Source organism: Hypanus sabinus, unplaced genomic scaffold (genome assembly GCF_030144855.1).
Source record: "Hypanus sabinus isolate sHypSab1 unplaced genomic scaffold, sHypSab1.hap1 scaffold_1027, whole genome shotgun sequence".
Taxonomy (NCBI): Eukaryota; Metazoa; Chordata; class Chondrichthyes; order Myliobatiformes; family Dasyatidae; genus Hypanus; species Hypanus sabinus.
In genome coordinates this window covers 28,349-50,073 of record NW_026779079.1, presented here as the reverse complement: position 1 = coordinate 50,073, position 21,725 = coordinate 28,349, and the positions used below count along the sequence as shown (strand labels likewise).

General features: G+C 47.3%; 1 protein-coding gene across 1 annotated transcript in view; it reads right to left on the bottom strand.

Moving 5' to 3' along the window:
- The window catches only part of pex5 (peroxisomal biogenesis factor 5), a 141,439-nt gene that overhangs the window by 92,296 nt on the left and 27,418 nt on the right, over positions 1-21,725 (bottom strand). The window contains exons 7-8 of the mRNA XM_059958433.1: positions 11,049-11,139; positions 10,816-10,881 (exon numbers count right to left, since the gene is read on the bottom strand). Coding sequence (XP_059814416.1) covers positions 10,816-10,881; positions 11,049-11,139 — 157 coding nt within the window. The remainder of the gene's footprint in view (positions 1-10,815; positions 10,882-11,048; positions 11,140-21,725) is intronic.

Sequence of the window (21,725 nt, the reverse complement as noted above, 5' to 3'; positions counted from 1 at the left end):
TGTACCCACGTTTAGTTAATTAGATCCTGTGCACTATTTCGTGACAGTAATTATTGTTATACCCATGTTTATTTAATTAGATCCTGTACACTGCTTGGTGACAGTGATTATTGTTGTACCCACGTTTATTTAATTAGATCTTGTACACTGGTGACAGTAATTATTGTTGTAGCCACGTTTATTTTACTGGATCCTGTACACTGCTTGGTGACAGTAATTATTGTTGTACGCACGTTTATTTAATTAGATCCTGTACACTGCTTGGTGACAGTAATCACTGTTGTACCCACGTTTATTTAATTAGATCCTGTACACTGCTTGGTGACAGTAATTATTGTTGTACCCTCGTTTATTTAATTAGATCCTGTACACTGATTGGTGACAGTAATTAATGATGTACCCACGTTTATTTAATTAGATCCTGTACACAGCTTGGCGACAGTAATTATTGTTGTACCCACGTTTATTTAATTAGATCCTGTACACTGCTTGGTGACATCGATTATTGTTGTACCCACGTATATTTAATTAGATCCTGTACAGTGCATGGTGACAGTAATTATTGTTGTACCCACGTTTATTGACTTAGATCCCGTACACTGCCTGATGACAGTAATTATTGTTGTACCCACGTTTAATTAATTAGATCCTGTGCACTGCTTGGTGTCAGTAATTATTGTTCTACCCATGTATATAAAATTAGATCCTGTACACTGATTGGTGACAGTGATTATTGTTGTACCCACGTTTATTGACTTAGATCCCGTACACTGCCTGATGACAGTAATTATTGTTGTACCCATGTTTAATTAATTAGATCCTGTGCACTGCTTGGTGTCAGTAATTATTGTTCTACCCATGTATATAAAATTAGATCCTGTACACTGATTGGTGACAGTGATTATTGTTGTACCCACGTTTATTTAATTGCATTTTGTACACTGCTTGGTGTCAGTAATTATTGTTGTACCCACGTTTATTCAATTAGAACCTGTACACTGATTGGTGACAGTAATTATTGTTGTACCCACGTTTATTTAATTAGATCATGTACACTGCTTGGTGACAGTAATTATTGTTGTACCCACATTTATTTAATTAGATCCTATTCACTGCTTGGTGACAGTAATTATTGTTGTACACACGTTTATTTAATTAGATCCTGTACACTGATTGGTGACAGTAATTATTGTTGTACATATGTATATTTAATTAGATCCTGTACATTGCTTGGTGACAGTGATTATTGTTGTACCCACGTTTACTTAATTAGATCCTGTACTCTGCTTGGTGACAGTAATTATTGTTGTACCCACATTTATTTAATTAGATCCTGTACACTGGTGACAGTGATTATTGTTGTAGCCACGTTTATTTAACTGGATCCTGTACACTGCTTGGTGATAGTAATTATTGTTGTACACACTTTTATTTAATTAGATCCTGTACACTGATTGGTGACAGTCATTATTGTTGTACACACGTTTATTTAATTAGATCCTGTACACTGATTGGTGACAGAGAGTAGTGTTGTACCCACATTTATTTAATTAGATCCTGTACACTGCTTGGTGACAGTAATTATTGTTGTACCCACATTTATTTAATTAGATCCTGTACACTGCTTGGTGTCAGTAATTATTGTTGTACCCATGTTTATTTAATTAGATCCTGTACACTGCTTGGTGACAGTGATTATTGTTGTACCCATGTTTATTTAATTAGATATTGTACACTGGTGTCAGTAATTATTGTTGTAGCCACGTTTATTTAACTGGATCCTGTACACTGCTTGGTGACAGTAATTATTGTTGTACGCACGTTTATTTAATTAGATCCTGTACACTGCTTGGTGACAGTAATCACTGTTGTACCCACGTTTATTTAATTAGATCCTGTACACTGCTTGGTGACAGTAATTATTGTTGTACCCTCGTTTATTTAATTAGATCCTGTACACTGGTGACAGTGATTATTATTGTACCCACGTTTATTTAATTAGATCCTGTACACTGCTTGGTGACAGTAATTATTATTGTACCCACGTTTATTTAACTGGATCCTGTACACTGCTTGGTGACAGTAATTATTGTTGTACCCACGTTTACTTAATTAGATCCTGTACACTGCTTGGTGACAGTAATTATTGTTGTGGCCACGTTTATTTAATTAGATCCTGTACACTACTTGGTGACAGTGATTATTGTTGTACCATGTTTATTTAATTGGATCCTGTACACTGATTGGTGACAGTAATTAATGATGTACCCACGTTTATTTAATTAGATCCTGTACACAGCTTGGCGACAGTAATTATTGTTGTACCCACGTTTATTTAATTAGATCCTGTACACTGCTTGGTGACATTGATTATTGTTGTACACACGTATATTTAATTAGATCCTGTACACTGCATGGTGACAGTAATTATTGTTGTACCCACGTTTATTGACTTAGATCCCGTACACTGCCTGATGACAGTAATTATTGTTGTACCCACGTTTAATTAATTAGATCCTGTGCACTGCTTGGTGTCAGTAATTATTGTTCTACCCATGTATATAAAATTAGATCCTGTACACTGATTGGTGACAGTGATTATTGTTGTACCCACGTTTATTTAATTGCATTTTGTACACTGCTTGGTGTCAGTAATTATTGTTGTACCCACGTTTATTCAATTAGAACCTGTACACTGATTGGTGACAGTAATTATTGTTGTACCCACATTTATTTAATTAGATCCTATTCACTGCTTGGTGACAGTAATTATTGTTGTACCCACGTTTATTTAATTAGATCATGTACACTGCTTGGTGACAGTAATTATTGTTGTACCCACATTTATTTAATTAGATCCTATTCACTGCTTGGTGACAGTAATTATTGTTGTACACACGTTTATTTAATTAGATCCTGTACAGTGATTGGTGACAGTGATTATTGTTGTACCCACGTTTATTTAATTGCATTTTGTACACTGCTTGGTGTCAGTAATTATTGTTGTACCCACGTTTATTCAATTAGAACCTGTACACTGATTGGTGACAGTAATTATTGTTGTACCCACATTTATTTAATTAGATCCTATTCACTGCTTGGTGACAGTAATTATTGTTGTACCCACGTTTATTTAATTAGATCATGTACACTGCTTGGTGACAGTAATTATTGTTGTACCCACATTTATTTAATTAGATCCTATTCACTGCTTGGTGACAGTAATTATTGTTGTAGACACGTTTATTTAATTAGATCCTGTACACTGATTGGTGACAGTAATTATTGTTGTACATATGTATATTTAATTAGATCGTGTACATTGCTTGGTGACAGTGATTATTGTTGTACCCACGTTTACTTAATTAGATCCTGTACTCTGCTTGGTGACAGTAATTATTGTTGTACCCACATTTATTTAATTAGATCCTGTACACTGGTGACAGTGATTATTGTTGTAGCCACGTTTATTTAATTAGATCCTGTACACTGATTGGTGACAGTCATTATTGTTGTACACACGTTTATTTAATTAGATCCTGTACACTGATTGGTGACAGAGATTAGTGTTGTACCCACATTTATTTAATTAGATCCTGTACACTGCTTGGTGACAGTAATTATTGTTGTACCCACGTTTATTTAATTAGATCCTGTACACTGCTTGGTGACAGTAATTATTGTTGTACCCACGTTTACTTAATTAGATCCTGTACACTGCTTGGTGACAGTAATTACTGTTGTACCCACGTTTAGTTAATTAGATCATGTGCACTATTTCGTGACAGTAATTATTGTTGTACCCATGTTTATTTAATTAGATCCTGAACACTGCTTGGTGACAGTGATTATTGTTGTACCCACGTTTATTTAATTAGATCTTGTACACTGGTGACAGTAATTATTGTTGTAGCCACGTTTATTTTACTGGATCCTGTACACTGCTTGGTGACAGTAATTATTGTTGTACGCACGTTTATTTAATTAGATCCTGTACACTGCTTGGTGACAGTAATCACTGTTGTACCCACGTTTATTTAATTAGATCCTGTACACTGCTGACAGTAATTATTGTTGTTCCCACGTTTATTTAATTAGATCCTGTACACTGCTTGGTGACAGTAATTATTATTGTACCCACGTTTATTTAACTGGATCCTGTACACTGCTTGGTGACAGTAATTATTGTTGTACCCACGTTTACTTAATTAGATCCTGTACACTGCTTGGTGACAGTAATTATTGTTGTGGCCACGTTTATTTAATTAGATCTTGTACACTGCTTGGTGACAGTAATTATTGTTGTACCCACGTTTAATTAATTAGATCCTGTGCACTGCTTGGTGTCAGTAATTATTGTTCTACCCATGTATATAAAATTAGATCCTGTACACTGATTGGTGACAGTGATTATTGTTGTACCCACGTTTATTTAATTGCATTTTGTACACTGCTTGGTGTCAGTAATTATTGTTGTACCCACGTTTATTCAATTAGAACCTGTACACTGATTGGTGACAGTAATTATTGTTGTACCCACATTTATTTAATTAGATCCTATTCACTGCTTGGTGACAGTAATTATCATTGTACCCACGTTTATTTAATTAGTTCATGTACACTGCTTGGTGACAGTAATTATTGTTGTACCCACATTTATTTAATTAGATCCTATTCACTGCTTGGTGACAGTAATTATTGTTGTACACACGTTTATTTAATTAGATCCTGTACACTGATTGGTGACAGTAATTATTGTTGTACATATGTATATTTAATTAGATCGTGTACATTGCTTGGTGACAGTGATTATTGTTGTACCCACGTTTACTTAATTAGATCCTGTACTCTGCTTGGTGACAGTAATTATTGTTGTACCCACATTTATTTAATTAGATCCTGTACACTGGTGACAGTGATTATTGTTGTAGCCACGTTTATTTAATTAGATCCTGTACACTGATTGGTGACAGTCATTATTGTTGTACACACGTTTATTTAATTAGATCCTGTACACTGATTGGTGACAGAGATTAGTGTTGTACCCACATTTATTTAATTAGATCCTGTACACTGCTTGGTGACAGTAATTATTGTTGTACCCACGTTTATTTAATTAGATCCTGTACACTGCTTGGTGACAGTAATTATTGTTGTACCCACGTTTACTTAATTAGATCCTGTACACTGCTTGGTGACAGTAATTACTGTTGTACCCACGTTTAGTTAATTAGATCATGTGCACTATTTCGTGACAGTAATTATTGTTGTACCCATGGTTATTTAATTAGATCCTGTACACTGCTTGGTGACAGTGATTATTGTTGTACCCACGTTTATTTAATTAGATCTTGTACACTGGTGACAGTAATTATTGTTGTAGCCACGTTTATTTTACTGGATCCTGTACACTGCTTGGTGACAGTAATTATTGTTGTACGCACGTTTATTTAATTAGATCCTGTACACTGCTTGGTGACAGTAATCACTGTTGTACCCACGTTTATTTAATTAGATCCTGTACACTGCTGACAGTAATTATTGTTGTTCCCACGTTTATTTAATTAGATCCTGTACACTGCTTGGTGACAGTAATTATTATTGTACCCACGTTTATTTAACTGGATCCTGTACACTGCTTGGTGACAGTAATTATTGTTGTACCCACGTTTACTTAATTAGATCCTGTACACTGCTTGGTGACAGTAATTATTGTTGTGGCCACGTTTATTTAATTAGATCTTGTACACTGCTTGGTGACAGTAATTATTGTTGTACACACGTTTATTTAACTGAATCCTGTACACTGCTTGGTGACAGTGATTATTGTTGTACCAACGTTTATATAATTAGATCCTGTACACTGTTTGGTGACAGTGATTATTGTTGTACCCACGTTTATTTAACTGGATCCTGTACAATGCTTGGTGTCAGTAATTATTGTTGTATGCACGTTTATTTAATTAGATCCTGTACACTGCTTGGTGTCAGTAACTATTGTTGTGGCCACGTTTATTTAATTAGATCCTGTACACTGCTTTGTGACAGTGATTATTGTTGTACCAACGTTTATTTAATTAGATCCTGTACACTGATTGGTGACAGTAATTATTGTTGTACCCACGTTTATTTAATTAGATCCTATACACTGCTTGGTGACAGTAATTACTGTTGTACCCACGTTTACTTAATTAGATCCTGTTCACTGCTTGGTGACAGTAATTACTGTTGTACCCACGTATATTTAATTAGATCCTGTACACTGCTTGGTGACAGTAATTATTGTTGTACCCACGTTTACTTAATTAGATCCTGTACACTGCTTGGTGTCAGTAATTATTGTTGTAGCCATGTTTATTTAATTAGATCCTGTACACTGCTTGGTGACAGTGATTATTGTTGTACCCACGTTTATTTGATTAGATCTTGTACACTGGTGACAGTAATTATTGTTGTACACACGTTTATTTAACTGAATCCTGCACACTGCTTGGTGACAGTGATTATTGTTGTACCAACGTTTATATAATTAGATCCTGTACACTGCTTGGTGACAGTGATTATTGTTGTACCCACGTTTATTTAACTGGATCCTGTACAATGCTTGGTGTCAGTAATTATTGTTGTATGCACGTTTATTTAATTAGATCCTGTATACTGCTTGGTGTCAGTAACTATTGTTGTGGCCACGTTTATTTAATTAGATCCTGTACACTGCTTTGTGACAGTGATTATTGTTGTACCAACGTTTATTTAATTAGATCCTGTACACTGATTGGTGACAGTAATTATTGTTGTACCCACGTTTATTTAATTAGATCCTATACACTGCTTGGTGACAGTAATTACTGTTGTACCCACGTTTACTTAATTAGATCCTGTTCACTGCTTGGTGACAGTAATTACTGTTGTACCCACGTATATTTAATTAGATCCTGTACACTGCTTGGTGACAGTAATTATTGTTGTACCCACGTTTACTTAATTAGATCCTGTACACTGCTTGGTGTCCGTAATTATTGTTGTAGCCATGTTTATTTAATTAGATCCTGTACACTGCTTGGTGACAGTGATTATTGTTGTACCCACGTTTATTTGATTAGATCTTGTACACTGGTGACAGTAATTATTGTTGTAGCCACGTTTATTTAACTGGATCCTGTACACTGCTTGGTGACAGTAATTATTGTTGTACGCACGTTTATTTAATTAGATCCTGTACACTGCTTGGTGACAGTAATCACTGTTGTACCCACGTTTATTTAATTAGATCCTGTACACTGCTTGGTGACAGTAATTATTGTTGTACCCTCGTTAATTTAATTAGATCCTGTACACTGGTGACAGTGATTATTATTGTACCCACGTTTATTTAATTAGATCCTGTACACTGCTTGGTGACAGTAATTACTGTTGTACCCACGTTTAGTTAATTAGATCCTGTGCACTATTTCGTGACAGTAATTATTGTTGTACCCACATTTATTTAATTAGATGCTGTACACTGATTGGTGACAGTAATTATTATTGTACCCACGTTTATTTAATTAGATCCTGTACACTGATTGGTGACAGTAATTATTATTGTACCCACGTTTACTTAATTAGATCCTGTACACTGCTTGGTGACAGTAAGTATTGTTGTACCCATGATTATTCAATTAGATGCTGTACACAGCTTGGTGACAGTAATTATTGTTGTACCCACGTTTACTTAATTAGATCCTGTACACTGCTTGGTGACAGTAATTATTGTTGTACCCACGTTTATTTAATTAGATCCTGTACACTGATTGGTGACAGTAATTATTGTTGTACCCACGTTTATTTAATTAGATCCTGTACACTGCTTGGTGACAGTAATTATTGTTGTACCCACGTTTATTTCATTAGATCCTGTACTCAGCTTGGTGACAGTAATTATTGTTGTACCCACGTTTATTTAATTAGATCCTGTACACTGCTTGGTGACAGTAATTATTGTTGTACCCACGTTTATTTAATTAGATCCTGTACACTGCTTGGTGACAGTAATTATTGTTGTACCCACGTTTATTTAATTAGATCCTGTACACTTCTTGGTGACAGTAATTATTGTTGTACCCATGTTTATTTAATTAGATACTGTACACTGATTGGTGACAGTAATTATTGTTGTACCCACGTTTATTTAATTGGATCCTGTACACTGCTTGGTGACAGTGATTATTGTTGTACCCACGTTTATTTAATTAGATCCTGTACACTGCTTTGTGACAGTAATTATTATTGTACCCACGTTTATTTAATTAGATCCTGTACACTGCTTGGTGACAGTAATTATTGTTGTACCCATGTTTATTTAATTAGATCCTGTACACTGATTGGTGACAGTAATTATTGTTGTAGCCACATTTATTTAATTAGAGCTTGTAGGATGCTGTCCATAATTATTGTTGTACCCACGTTTATTCAATGAGTCTCTGTAGACTGTTTGGTGACAGTAACTGCTGTAGGCCACGTTTATTTAACTATCTGCTTCTGAAGGGTAATTAGTGTAGCCGTTATACACTGGGGAAACTCAGCAGGTCAGTCTTCTTTCCCTCTGCTCCCTACCTCTTGCCCTTCTGCCCCTCCCCTCCCTGCCTCACTGTCTTTCCCTGTTTCCCACCCACTCACTACTCTCTCCCTCTCTGTCTGTCCCCCTTCCCTCACGCTCTCGTTCTCCCTTGCTCTCTCCCTCCCTCTTTCCCTCCCCACTCCCTTCTCCCTCTCTTCCTTGGCGCTGCAGAATGTCAAATGTTACAAGAGGATATAGACAGACTGCAGAGTTGGGCAGAAAGATGGCAGATGGAGTTCAATCCGGACAAGTGTGAGGTGATGCATTTTGGAAGGACAAACCAGAAGACTGAGTACAGGATTAATGGTCAGTTACTTAAGAGCATGAATGAACAGAGGGCCCTTGGGGTTCAAATCCATACATCCCTCAAGGTCGCTGCGCAGGTTGATAGGGTATTTAAGAAGGCCTATGAGATGCTAGGCTTCATTAACAGGGGGATTGAGTTCAAGAGTAGAGAGGTCATGTTGCAACTCTACTAATCTCTAGTGAGACCGCACTGGGAGTATGGTGTTCAGTTCTGGTCACCTAATTATAGGAAGGATGTGGAAGTCATGGAGAGGGTGCAGAGGAGATTTACCATGATGTTGCCTGGATTGGAGAACAAGTCATATGAAGCAAGGTTAGCAGAGCTGGGACTTTTCTCTTTGGCGCGTAGAAGGAGTGAGAGGGGAATTGATAGAGGTCTACAAGATTACGAGAGGCATAGATAGGGTGGATAGTCAGCACCTGTTTCCCAGGGCACCAACAGCAAACACCAGAGGGCATTGGTACAGAATTAAGGGAGGGGAGTTTGGGGGAGACATCAGGGGTAAGTTTTATTACACAGAGGGTTGTGGGTGCCTGGAATGACTTGCCAGGGATGGTGGTGGAGGCTAAAACATCAGGGGTATTTTAGAGCCTCTCGGACAGGCACGTGGATGAAAGAAAAATGGAGGGTTATGGGGTAGTGTGGGTTTAGTACTTTTTTTTTTAAGGATTATATGGGTCGGCACAACATGGAGGGTTGAAGGGCCTGTACTGTGCCCAAGTGTTCTCTGGCTCTATGGTTATACCTAACTTCGAGGTTTTAGACAAACATGGAATCCCTGGAGGCAATAAATAAACTCAATCCTGTTTCTTGCAGCGCGGTATCCTATTTTTATCAGATCCTACATGACACTGCAGGTGTTAAGGTCGAGTCGAGTCACTTTTATTGTCATCTCGGCCGTAGCTGCTGGTAAGTACACAGTGAAAACGAGACAACGTTGTTCAGGACCGTGGTGTCACATGGTGGTGTCCGTGGTGACCGTGGTGTCAAAAGCTGCACTGGGCTACAGACCCACCCAGGACTGCGTGAAGTGCACAGAACAGGACAGGCATTACAGTAAATAATGAACAGGACAATGTGGCAGTCAGGTGGCAGGTATTGGGCGTCGAACTGGCAGAGGAGGTCCGGGGTGAGAGTTCAAAGGGTCTATAGGGTTGTTTGGTCAACCCTGGATACAGACTCGGACGGTCTCAAACTGTGGTCCCGTCCGTTCTGGTCACGACGCCTGCCTGAAAGGTATTTTTTTCACTGCCTCTCGGAGGCTCCTTTGGGGGGGGGGGGCCACTCTTGGAGCCCCCCCCCCCCCCCCCCCCCCGCAGGCTCCCTACCTTCAGCCAATAACGTTAAGCGGCAGCGTTGCCCGGGACGGCGATAGCTGAGAAGCCAGTCCTGCAACTGTGGAAGAGGGGCCCTGTGCCCAGGTACGGTCTGCGGCTGAGAGGGCCGGCTCTGCGTTTGGGGAGACTTTCCGAGGACGGGGGGGTCATCTTCGAGAGGATACGGGGGCCCGGCACTGGATTTCCTTACGGGGGTGGGGGGGACGGGGACTGAGGTCTTTTCGTTTTGGTGCCCCTCTGCTGTGCACGTTTGGCGCTTCCCCCTTTATATTCCTTTCTCTCTCTTTCGCTGCTCAATTTTTAATCTGATCTCGCTACGCCTGCGGCCTTGGCGGGTTGCGCCGTTTATATTCCGCCCCCCCCCCCCCCAGTGAGCTTTTCACCAAGACTGTTAGCGTGAGACAATAAAATATCAATTTGAGGGGGGGGGGGGGGTCTGGTCGAAAGAAGATCCGTTTCGCCAATTTAACCCTCGCGCCCGTTGGGACAGCCGGCCGGCAGAGGACGTGGGCGGGTCGGGGAGCCGCCAGGGGTCGGGGGGGGGGGGGGGGAGAGGCGTGCGGAGCTCTTACCTGACTGGCTGCAGCATCCCCGAAAGACACCTCCCCGTCCCCAATCTGCCGGACGAACCGCAAGAACTGGCAGGCGAGATAGGAGAGGGAGGGAAGGTCACATCAGGTAGGCCCATGGCTCCCTCCTCCTCCCCCTCCTCCCAGGGCTCGCTTCCTCCTCCTGCTCCCTCCCTGTGCCGCTCGTGCCCGCTCCCCCGCCCCTCTCCCCCTCTCTCCCGCCCTCCTCCGGTTACCTCCGACTTCTCGAGCTTTGGGTCGTCCACCTTCTCCAGGAAGTCGTTGGCAGCCTGGCGCAACTCGTCTTCTGTTTGAAACTCCCTCGACCTGTCCCGGGGTTGTGTGTGGGGGTAAGAAAAAGTACCCCGTTAGGACCACTCACCCTTTCCAGTACTCAGCTCCGTCAATAGGCTGACCGGGAAACCCCCCTCGATCCTCAGTACGGGAACAGAGAACCCCCAGGGGCGGTTCAGAGCTCCCTCAATACATTACATCAACAGAACACCCCCCTCGATCCTCAGTACGGGAACAGAGAACCCCCAGGGGCGGTTCAGAGCTCCCTCAATACATTACATCAACAGAACACCCCCCTCGATCCTCAGTACGGGAACAGAGAACCCCCAGGGGCGGTTCAGAGCTCCCTCAATACATTACATCAACAGAACACCCCCCTCGATCCTCAGTACGGGAACAGAGAACCCCCTGGGGCGGTACAGAGCTCCCACAATACATTACATCAACAGAACCCCCTCCCCCTCGATCCTCAGTACGGGAACAGAGAACCCCCAGGGGCGGTACAGAGCTCCCTCAATACATTACATCAACAGAACACCCCCCTCGATCCTCAGTACGGGAACAGAGAACCCCCAGGGGCAGTACAGAGCTCCCTCAATACATTACATCAACAGAACACCCCCTCGATCCTCAGTACGGGAACAGAGAACCCCCAGGGGCAGTACAGAGCTCCCTCAATACATTACATCAACAGAACACCCCCCTCGATCCTCAGTACGGGAACAGAGAGTCCCCAGGGGCAGTACAGAGCTCCCTCAATAGATTATATCAACAGAACACCCCCCTCGTTCGTCAGTACGGGAACAAAGAACCCCCAGGGGCGGTACAGAGCTCCCTCAATACATTACATCAACAGAACCCCCTCCCCCTCGATCCTCAGTACAGGAACAGAGAACCCCCTGGGGCGGTACAGAGCTCCCTCAATACATTACATCAACAGAACACCCCCTCGATTCTCAGTACGGGAACAGAGAACCCCCAGGGGCGGTACAGAGCTCCCTCAATACATTACATCAACAGAACACACCCCTCGATCCTCAGTACGGGAACAGAGAGTCCCCAGGGGCGGTACAGAGCTCCCTCAATACATTACATCAACAGAACACCCCCCTCGATCCTCAGTACAGGAACAGAGTACCCCCAGGGGCGGTACAGAGCTCGCTCAATATATTACATCAACAGAACACCCCCCCTCGATCCTCAGTACGGGAACAGAGAACCCCCAGGGGCAGTACAGAGCTCGCTCAATATATTACATCGACAGAACACCCCCCTCGATCCTCAGTACGGGAACAGAGAACCCCCAGGGGCGGTTCAGAGCTCCCTCAATACATTACATCAACAGAACACCCCCCTCGATCCTCAGTACGGGAACAGAGAACCCCCAGGGGCGGTACAGAGCTCCCTCAATACATTACATCAACAGAACCCCCCCCCCCTCGATCCTCAGTACGGGAACAGAGAACCCCCAGGGGCGGTTCAGAGCTCCCTCAATACATTACATCAACAGAACACCCCCCTCGATCCTCAGTACGGGAACAGAGAACCCCCAGGGGCGGTTCAGAGCTCCCTCAATACATTACATCAACAGAACACCCCCCTCGATCCTCAGTACGGGAACAGAGAACCCCCAGGGGCGGTACAGAGCTCCCTCAATATATTACATCAACAGAACAACCCCCTCGATCCTCAGTACGGGAACAGAGAACCCCCAGGGGCGGTACAGAGCTCCCTCAATACATTACATCAACAGAACACACCCCTCGTTCGTCAGTACCGGAACAGAGAACCCCCAGGGGCGGTACAGAGCTCCCTCAATACATTACATCAACAGAACACCCCCCTCGTTCGTCAGTACGGGAACCGAGAACCCCTGGGGCGGTACAGAGCTCCCTCAATACATTACATCGACAGAACACCCCCCTCGTTCGTCAGTATGGGAACAGAGAACCCCCCGGGGCGGTACAGAGCTCCCTCAATACATTACATCAACAGAACACCCCCCTCGATCCTCAGTACGGGAACAGAGAACCCCCAGGGGCAGTACAGAGCTCCCTCAATACATTACATCAACAGAACCCCCTCCCCCTCGATCCTCAGTACGGGAACAGAGAACCCCCAGGGGCGGTACAGAGCTCCCTCAATACATTACATCAACAGAACCACCCCCTTGATCCTCAGTACGGGAACAGAGAACCCCCAGGGACGGTACAGAGCTCCCTCAATATATTACATCAACAGAACACCCCCCTCGATCCTCAGTACGGGAACAGAGAACCCCCAGGGGCAGTACAGAGCTCCCTCAATATATTACATCAACAGAACACCCCCCTCGATCCTCAGTACGGGAACAGAGAACCCCCAGGGGCAGTACAGAGCTCCCTCAATACATTACATCAACAGAACCCCCTCCCCCTCGATCCTCAGTACGGGAACAGAGAACCCCCAGGGGCGGTACAGAGCTCCCACAATACATTACATCAACAGAACACCCCCCTCGATCCTCAGTACGGGAACAGAGAACCCCCAGGGGCGGTACAGAGCTCCCTCAATATATTACATCAACAGAACACCCCCCTCGATCCTCAGTACGGGAACAGAGAACCCCCAGGGGCGGTACAGAGCTCCCTCAATACATTACATCAACAGAACACCCCCCTCGATCCTCAGTACGGGAACAGAGAGTCCCCAGGGGCGGTACAGAGCTCCCTCAATACATCAACAGAACACCCCCCTCGATCCTCAGTACGGGAACCTAGAACGCCCAGGGGCGGTACAGAGCTCCCTCAATACATTACATCAACAGAACAACCCCCTCGATCCTCAGTACGGGAACAGAGAACCCCCAGGGGCAGTACAGAGCTCCCTCAATACATTACATCGACAGAACACCCCCCTCGATCCTCAGTACGGGAACAGAGAACCCCCAGGGGCAGTACAGAGCTCCCTCAATACATTACATCGACAGAACACCCCCCTCGATCCTCAGTACGGGAACAGAGAACCCCCAGGGGCGGTACAGAGCTCCCTCAATACATTACATCGACAGAACACCCCCCTCGATCCTCAGTACGGGAACAGAGAACCCCCAGGGGCGGTACAGAGCTCCCTCAATACATTACATCAACAGAACACCTCCCTCGATCCTCAGTACGGGAACAGAGAACCCCCAGGGGCAGTACAGAGCTCCCTCAATACATTACATCAACAGAACACCCCCCTCGTTCGTCAGTATGGGAACAAAGAACCCCCAGGGGCGGTACAGAGCTCCCTCAATACATTACATCAACAGAACACCCCCCATCGATCCTCAGTACGGGAACAGAGAACCCCCTGGGGCGGTACAGAGCTCCCTCAATACATTACATCAACAGAACAACCCCCCTCGATCCTCAGTACGGGAACAGAGAACCCCTGGGGCGGTACAGAGCTCCCTCAATACATTACATCAACAGAACAACCCCCTCGATCCTCAGTACGGGAACAGAGAACCCTCGGGACGGTACAGAGCTCCCTCAATAGATTACCTCAACAGAACACCCCCTCGATCCTCAGTACGGGAACAGAGAACCCCCAGGGGCGGTACAGAGCTCCCTCAATACATTACATCAACAGAACAACCCCCTCGATCCTCAGTACGGGAACCGAGAACCCCCAGGGGCGGTACAGAGCTCCCTCAATACATTACATCAACAGAACACCCCCCTCGATCCTCAGTACGGGAACAGAGAACCCCCAGGGGCGGTACAGAGCTCCCTCAATACATTACATCAACAGAACACCCCCCTCGATCCTCAGTACGGGAACAGAGAACCCCCAGGGGCGGTACAGAGCTCCCTCAATACATTACATCGACAGAACAACCCCCTCGATCCTCAGTACGGGAACAGAGAACCCCCAGGGGCGGTTCAGAGCTCCCTCAATACATTACATCAACAGAACCCCCTCCCCCTCGATCCTCAGTACGGGAACAGAGAACCCCCAGGGGCGGTACAGAGCTCCCACAATACATTACATCAACAGAACCCCCTCCCCCTCGATCCTCAGTACGGGAACAGAGAACCCCCAGGGGCGGTACAGAGCTCCCTCAATACATTACATCAACAGAACACCCCCCTCGATCCTCAGTACGGGAACAGAGAACCCCCAGGGGCAGTACAGAGCTCCCACAATACATTACATCAACAGAACACCCCCTCGATCCTCAGTACGGGAACAGAGAACCCCCAGGGGCGGTACAGAGCTCCCACAATACATTACATCAACAGAACACCCCCCTCGATCCTCAGTACGGGAACAGAGTACCCCCAGGGGCGGTACAGAGCTCCCTCAATACATTACATCAACAGAACAACCCCCTCGATCCTCAGTACGGGAACCGAGAACCCCCAGGGGCGGTACAGAGCTCCCACAATACATTACATCAACAGAACACCCCCCTCGATCCTCAGTACGGGAACAGAGAACCCCCCGGGGCGGTACAGAGCTCCCTCAATACATTACATCAACAGAACACACCCCTCGTTCGTCAGTACCGGAACAGAGAACCCCCAGGGGCGGTACAGAGCTCCCTCAATACATTACATCAACAGAACAACCCCCTCGATCCTCAGTACGGGAACAGAGAACCCCTGGGGCGGTACAGAGCTCCCTCAATACATTACATCAACAGAACACCTCCCTCGATCCTCAGTACGGGAACAGAGAACCCCCAGGGGCGGTACAGAGCTCCCTCAATACATTACATCAACAGAACAACCCCCTCGATCCAGTACGGGAACCGAGAACCCCCAGGGGCGGTACAGAGCTCCCTCAATACATTACATCAACAGAACACCCCCCTCGATCCTCAGTACGGGAACAGAGAACCCCCAGGGGCGGTACAGAGCTCCCACAATACATTACATCAACAGAACACCCCCCTCGATCCTCAGTACGGGAACAGAGAACCCCCAGGGGCAGTACAGAGCTCCCTCAATACATTACATCAACAGAACACCCCCCTCGATCCTCAGTACGGGAACCGAGAACCCCCAGGGGCAGTACAGAGCTCCCTCAATACATTACATCGACAGAACACCCCCCTCGATCCTCAGTACGGGAACAGAGTACCCCTGGGCCGGTACAGAGCTCCCTCAATACATTACATCGACAGAACACCCCCCTCGATCCTCAGTACGGGAACAGAGAACCCCCAGGGGCGGTACAGAGCTCCCTCAGTACATTACATCAACAGAACATCCCCTCGATCCTCAGTACGGGAACAGAGAACCCCCAGGGGCGGTACAGAGCTCCCTCAATACATTACATCAACAGAACACCCCCCTCGATCCTCAGTACGGGAACAAAGAACCCCCAGGGGCGGTACAGAGCTCCCTCAATACATTACATCAACAGAACAACCCCCTCGATCCTCAGTACGGGAACAGAGAACCCCCAGGGGCGGTACAGAGCTCCCTCAATACATTACATCAACAGAACACCCCCCTCGATCCTCAGTACGGGAACAGAGAACCCCCAGGGGCGGTACAGAGCTCCCTCAATACATTACATCAACAGAACAACCCCCTCGATCCTCAGTACGGGAACAGAGAACCCCCAGGGGCGGTACAGAGCTCCCTCAATATATTACATCAACAGAACACCCCCCTCGATCCTCAGTACGGGAACAGAGAACCCCCAGGGGCGGTACAGAGCTCCCTCAATACATTACATCAACAGAACACCCCCCTCGATCCTCAGTACGGGAACAGAGAGTCCCCAGGGGCGGTACAGAGCTCCCTCAATACATCAACAGAACACCCCCCTCGATCCTCAGTACGGGAACCTAGAACGCCCAGGGGCGGTACAGAGCTCCCTCAATACATTACATCAACAGAACAACCCCCTCGATCCTCAGTACGGGAACAGAGAACCCCCAGGGGCAGTACAGAGCTCCCTCAATACATTACATCGACAGAACACCCCCCTCGATCCTCAGTACGGGAACAGAGAACCCCCAGGGGCGGTACAGAGCTCCCTCAATACATTACATCGACAGAACACCCCCCTCGATCCTCAGTACGGGAACAGAGAACCCCCAGGGGCGGTACAGAGCTCCCTCAATACATTACATCAACAGAACACCTCCCTCGATCCTCAGTACGGGAACAGAGAACCCCCAGGGGCAGTACAGAGCTCCCTCAATACATTACATCAACAGAACACCCCCCTCGTTCGTCAGTATGGGAACAAAGAACCCCCAGGGGCGGTACAGAGCTCCCTCAATACATTACATCAACAGAACACCCCCCATCGATTCTCAGTACGGGAACAGAGAACCCCCTGGGGCGGTACAGAGCTCCCTCAATACATTACATCAACAGAACAACCCCCCTCGATCCTCAGTACGGGAACAGAGAACCCCTGGGGCGGTACAGAGCTCCCTCAATACATTACATCAACAGAACAACCCCCTCGATCCTCAGTACGGGAACAGAGAACCCTCGGGACGGTACAGAGCTCCCTCAATAGATTACCTCAACAGAACACCCCCTCGATCCTCAGTACGGGAACAGAGAACCCCCAGGGGCGGTACAGAGCTCCCTCAATACATTACATCAACAGAACAACCCCCTCGATCCTCAGTACGGGAACCGAGAACCCCCAGGGGCGGTACAGAGCTCCCTCAATACATTACATCAACAGAACACCCCCCTCGATCCTCAGTACGGGAACAGAGAACCCCCAGGGGCGGTACAGAGCTCCCTCAATACCTTACATCAACAGAACACCCCCCTCGATCCTCAGTACGGGAACAGAGAACCCCCAGGGGCGGTACAGAGCTCCCTCAATACATTACATCGACAGAACAACCCCCTCGATCCTCAGTACGGGAACAGAGAACCCCCAGGGGCGGTTCAGAGCTCCCTCAATACATTACATCAACAGAACCCCCTCCCCCTCGATCCTCAGTACGGGAACAGAGAACCCCCAGGGGCGGTACAGAGCTCCCACAATACATTACATCAACAGAACCCCCTCCCCCTCGATCCTCAGTACGGGAACAGAGAACCCCCAGGGGCGGTACAGAGCTCCCTCAATACATTACATCAACAGAACACCCCCCTCGATCCTCAGTACGGGAACAGAGAACCCCCAGGGGCAGTACAGAGCTCCCACAATACATTACATCAACAGAACACCCCCTCGATCCTCAGTACGGGAACAGAGAACCCCCAGGGGCGGTACAGAGCTCCCACAATACATTACATCAACAGAACACCCCCCTCGATCCTCAGTACGGGAACAGAGTACCCCCAGGGGCGGTACAGAGCTCCCTCAATACATTACATCAACAGAACAACCCCCTCGATCCTCAGTACGGGAACCGAGAACCCCCAGGGGCGGTACAGAGCTCCCACAATACATTACATCAACAGAACACCCCCCTCGATCCTCAGTACGGGAACAGAGAACCCCCCGGGGCGGTACAGAGCTCCCTCAATACATTACATCAACAGAACACACCCCTCGTTCGTCAGTACCGGAACAGAGAACCCCCAGGGGCGGTACAGAGCTCCCTCAATACATTACATCAACAGAACAACCCCCTCGATCCTCAGTACGGGAACAGAGAACCCCAGGGGCGGTACAGAGCTCCCTCAATACATCAACAGAACACCCCCCTCGATCCTCAGTACGGGAACCTAGAACGCCCAGGGGCGGTACAGAGCTCCCTCAATACATTACATCAACAGAACAACCCCCTCGATCCTCAGTACGGGAACAGAGAACCCCCAGGGGCAGTACAGAGCTCCCTCAATACATTACATCGACAGAACACCCCCCTCGATCCTCAGTACGGGAACAGAGAACCCCCAGGGGCAGTACAGAGCTCCCTCAATACATTACATCGACAGAACACCCCCCTCGATCCTCAGTACGGGAACAGAGAACCCCCAGGGGCGGTACAGAGCTCCCTCAATACATTACATCGACAGAACACCCCCCTCGATCCTCAGTACGGGAACCGAGAACCCCCAGGGGCGGTACAGAGCTCCCACAATACATTACATCAACAGAACACCCCCCTCGATCCTCAGTACGGGAACAGAGAACCCCCCGGGGCGGTACAGAGCTCCCTCAATACATTACATCAACAGAACACACCCCTCGTTCGTCAGTACCGGAACAGAGAACCCCCAGGGGCGGTACAGAGCTCCCTCAATACATTACATCAACAGAACAACCCCCTCGATCCTCAGTACGGGAACAGAGAACCCCAGGGGCGGTACAGAGCTCCCTCAATACATCAACAGAACACCCCCCTCGATCCTCAGTACGGGAACCTAGAACGCCCAGGGGCGGTACAGAGCTCCCTCAATACATTACATCAACAGAACACCCCCCTCGATCCTCAGTACGGGAACAGAGAACCCCCAGGGGCAGTACAGAGCTCCCTCAATACATTACATCGACAGAACACCCCCCTCGATCCTCAGTACGGGAACAGAGAACCCCCAGGGGCGGTACAGAGCTCCCTCAATACATTACATCGACAGAACACCCCCCTCGATCCTCAGTACGGGAACAGAGAACCCCCAGGGGCGGTACAGAGCTCCCTCAATACATTACATCAACAGAACACCTCCCTCGATCCTCAGTACGGGAACAGAGAACCCCCAGGGGCAGTACAGAGCTCCCTCAATACATTACATCAACAGAACACCCCCCTCGTTCGTCAGTATGGGAACAAAGAACCCCCAGGGGCGGTACAGAGCTCCCTCAATACATTACATCAACAGAACACCCCCCATCGATCCTCAGTACGGGAACAGAGAACCCCCTGGGGCGGTACAGAGCTCCCTCAATACATTACATCAACAGAACAACCCCCCTCGATCCTCAGTACGGGAACAGAGAACCCCTGGGGCGGTACAGAGCTCCCTCAATACATTACATCAACAGAACAACCCCCTCGATCCTCAGTACGGGAACAGAGAACCCTCGGGACGGTACAGAGCTCCCTCAATAGATTACCTCAACAGAACACCCCCTCGATCCTCAGTACGGGAACAGAGAACCCCCAGGGGCGGTACAGAGCTCCCTCAATACATTACATCAACAGAACAACCCCCTCGATCCTCAGTACGGGAACCGAGAACCCCCAGGGGCGGTACAGAGCTCCCTCAATACATTACATCAACAGAACACCCCCCTCGATCCTCAGTACGGGAACAGAGAACCCCCAGGGGCGGTACAGAGCTCCCTCAATACATTACATCAACAGAACACCCCCCTCGATCCTCAGTACGGGAACAGAGAACCCCCAGGGGCGGTACAGAGCTCCCTCAATACATTACATCGACAGAACAACCCCCTCGATCCTCAGTACGGGAACAGAGAACCCCCAGGGGCGGTTCAGAGCTCCCTCAATACATTACATCAACAGAACCCCCTCCCCCTCGATCCTCAGTACGGGAACAGAGAACCCCCAGGGGCGGTACAGAGCTCCCACAATACATTACATCAACAGAACCCCCTCCCCCTCGATCCTCAGTACGGGAACAGAGAACCCCCAGGGGCGGTACAGAGCTCCCTCAATACATTACATCAACAGAACACCCCCCTCGATCCTCAGTACGGGAACAGAGAACCCCCAGGGGCAGTACAGAGCTCCCACAATACATTACATCAACAGAACACCCCCTCGATCCTCAGTACGGGAACAGAGAACCCCCAGGGGCGGTACAGAGCTCCCACAATACATTACATCAACAGAACACCCCCCTCGATCCTCAGTACGGGAACAGAGTACCCCCAGGGGCGGTACAGAGCTCCCTCAATACATTACATCAACAGAACAACCCCCTCGATCCTCAGTACGGGAACCGAGAACCCCCAGGGGCGGTACAGAGCTCCCACAATACATTACATCAACAGAACACCCCCCTCGATCCTCAGTACGGGAACAGAGAACCCCCCGGGGCGGTACAGAGCTCCCTCAATACATTACATCAACAGAACACACCCCTCGTTCGTCAGTACCGGAACAGAGAACCCCCAGGGGCGGTACAGAGCTCCCTCAATACATTACATCAACAGAACAACCCCCTCGATCCTCAGTACGGGAACAGAGAACCCCTGGGGCGGTACAGAGCTCCCTCAATACATTACATCAACAGAACACCTCCCTCGATCCTCAGTACGGGAACAGAGAACCCCCAGGGGCGGTACAGAGCTCCCTCAATACATTACATCAACAGAACAACCCCCTCGATCCAGTACGGGAACCGAGAACCCCCAGGGGCGGTACAGAGCTCCCTCAATACATTACATCAACAGAACACCCCCCTCGATCCTCAGTACGGGAACAGAGAACCCCCAGGGGCGGTACAGAGCTCCCACAATACATTACATCAACAGAACACCCCCCTCGATCCTCAGTACGGGAACAGAGAACCCCCAGGGGCAGTACAGAGCTCCCTCAATACATTACATCAACAGAACACCCCCCTCGATCCTCAGTACGGGAACCGAGAACCACCAGGGGCAGTACAGAGCTCCCTCAATACATTACATCGACAGAACACCCCCCTCGATCCTCAGTACGGGAACAGAGTACCCCTGGGGCGGTA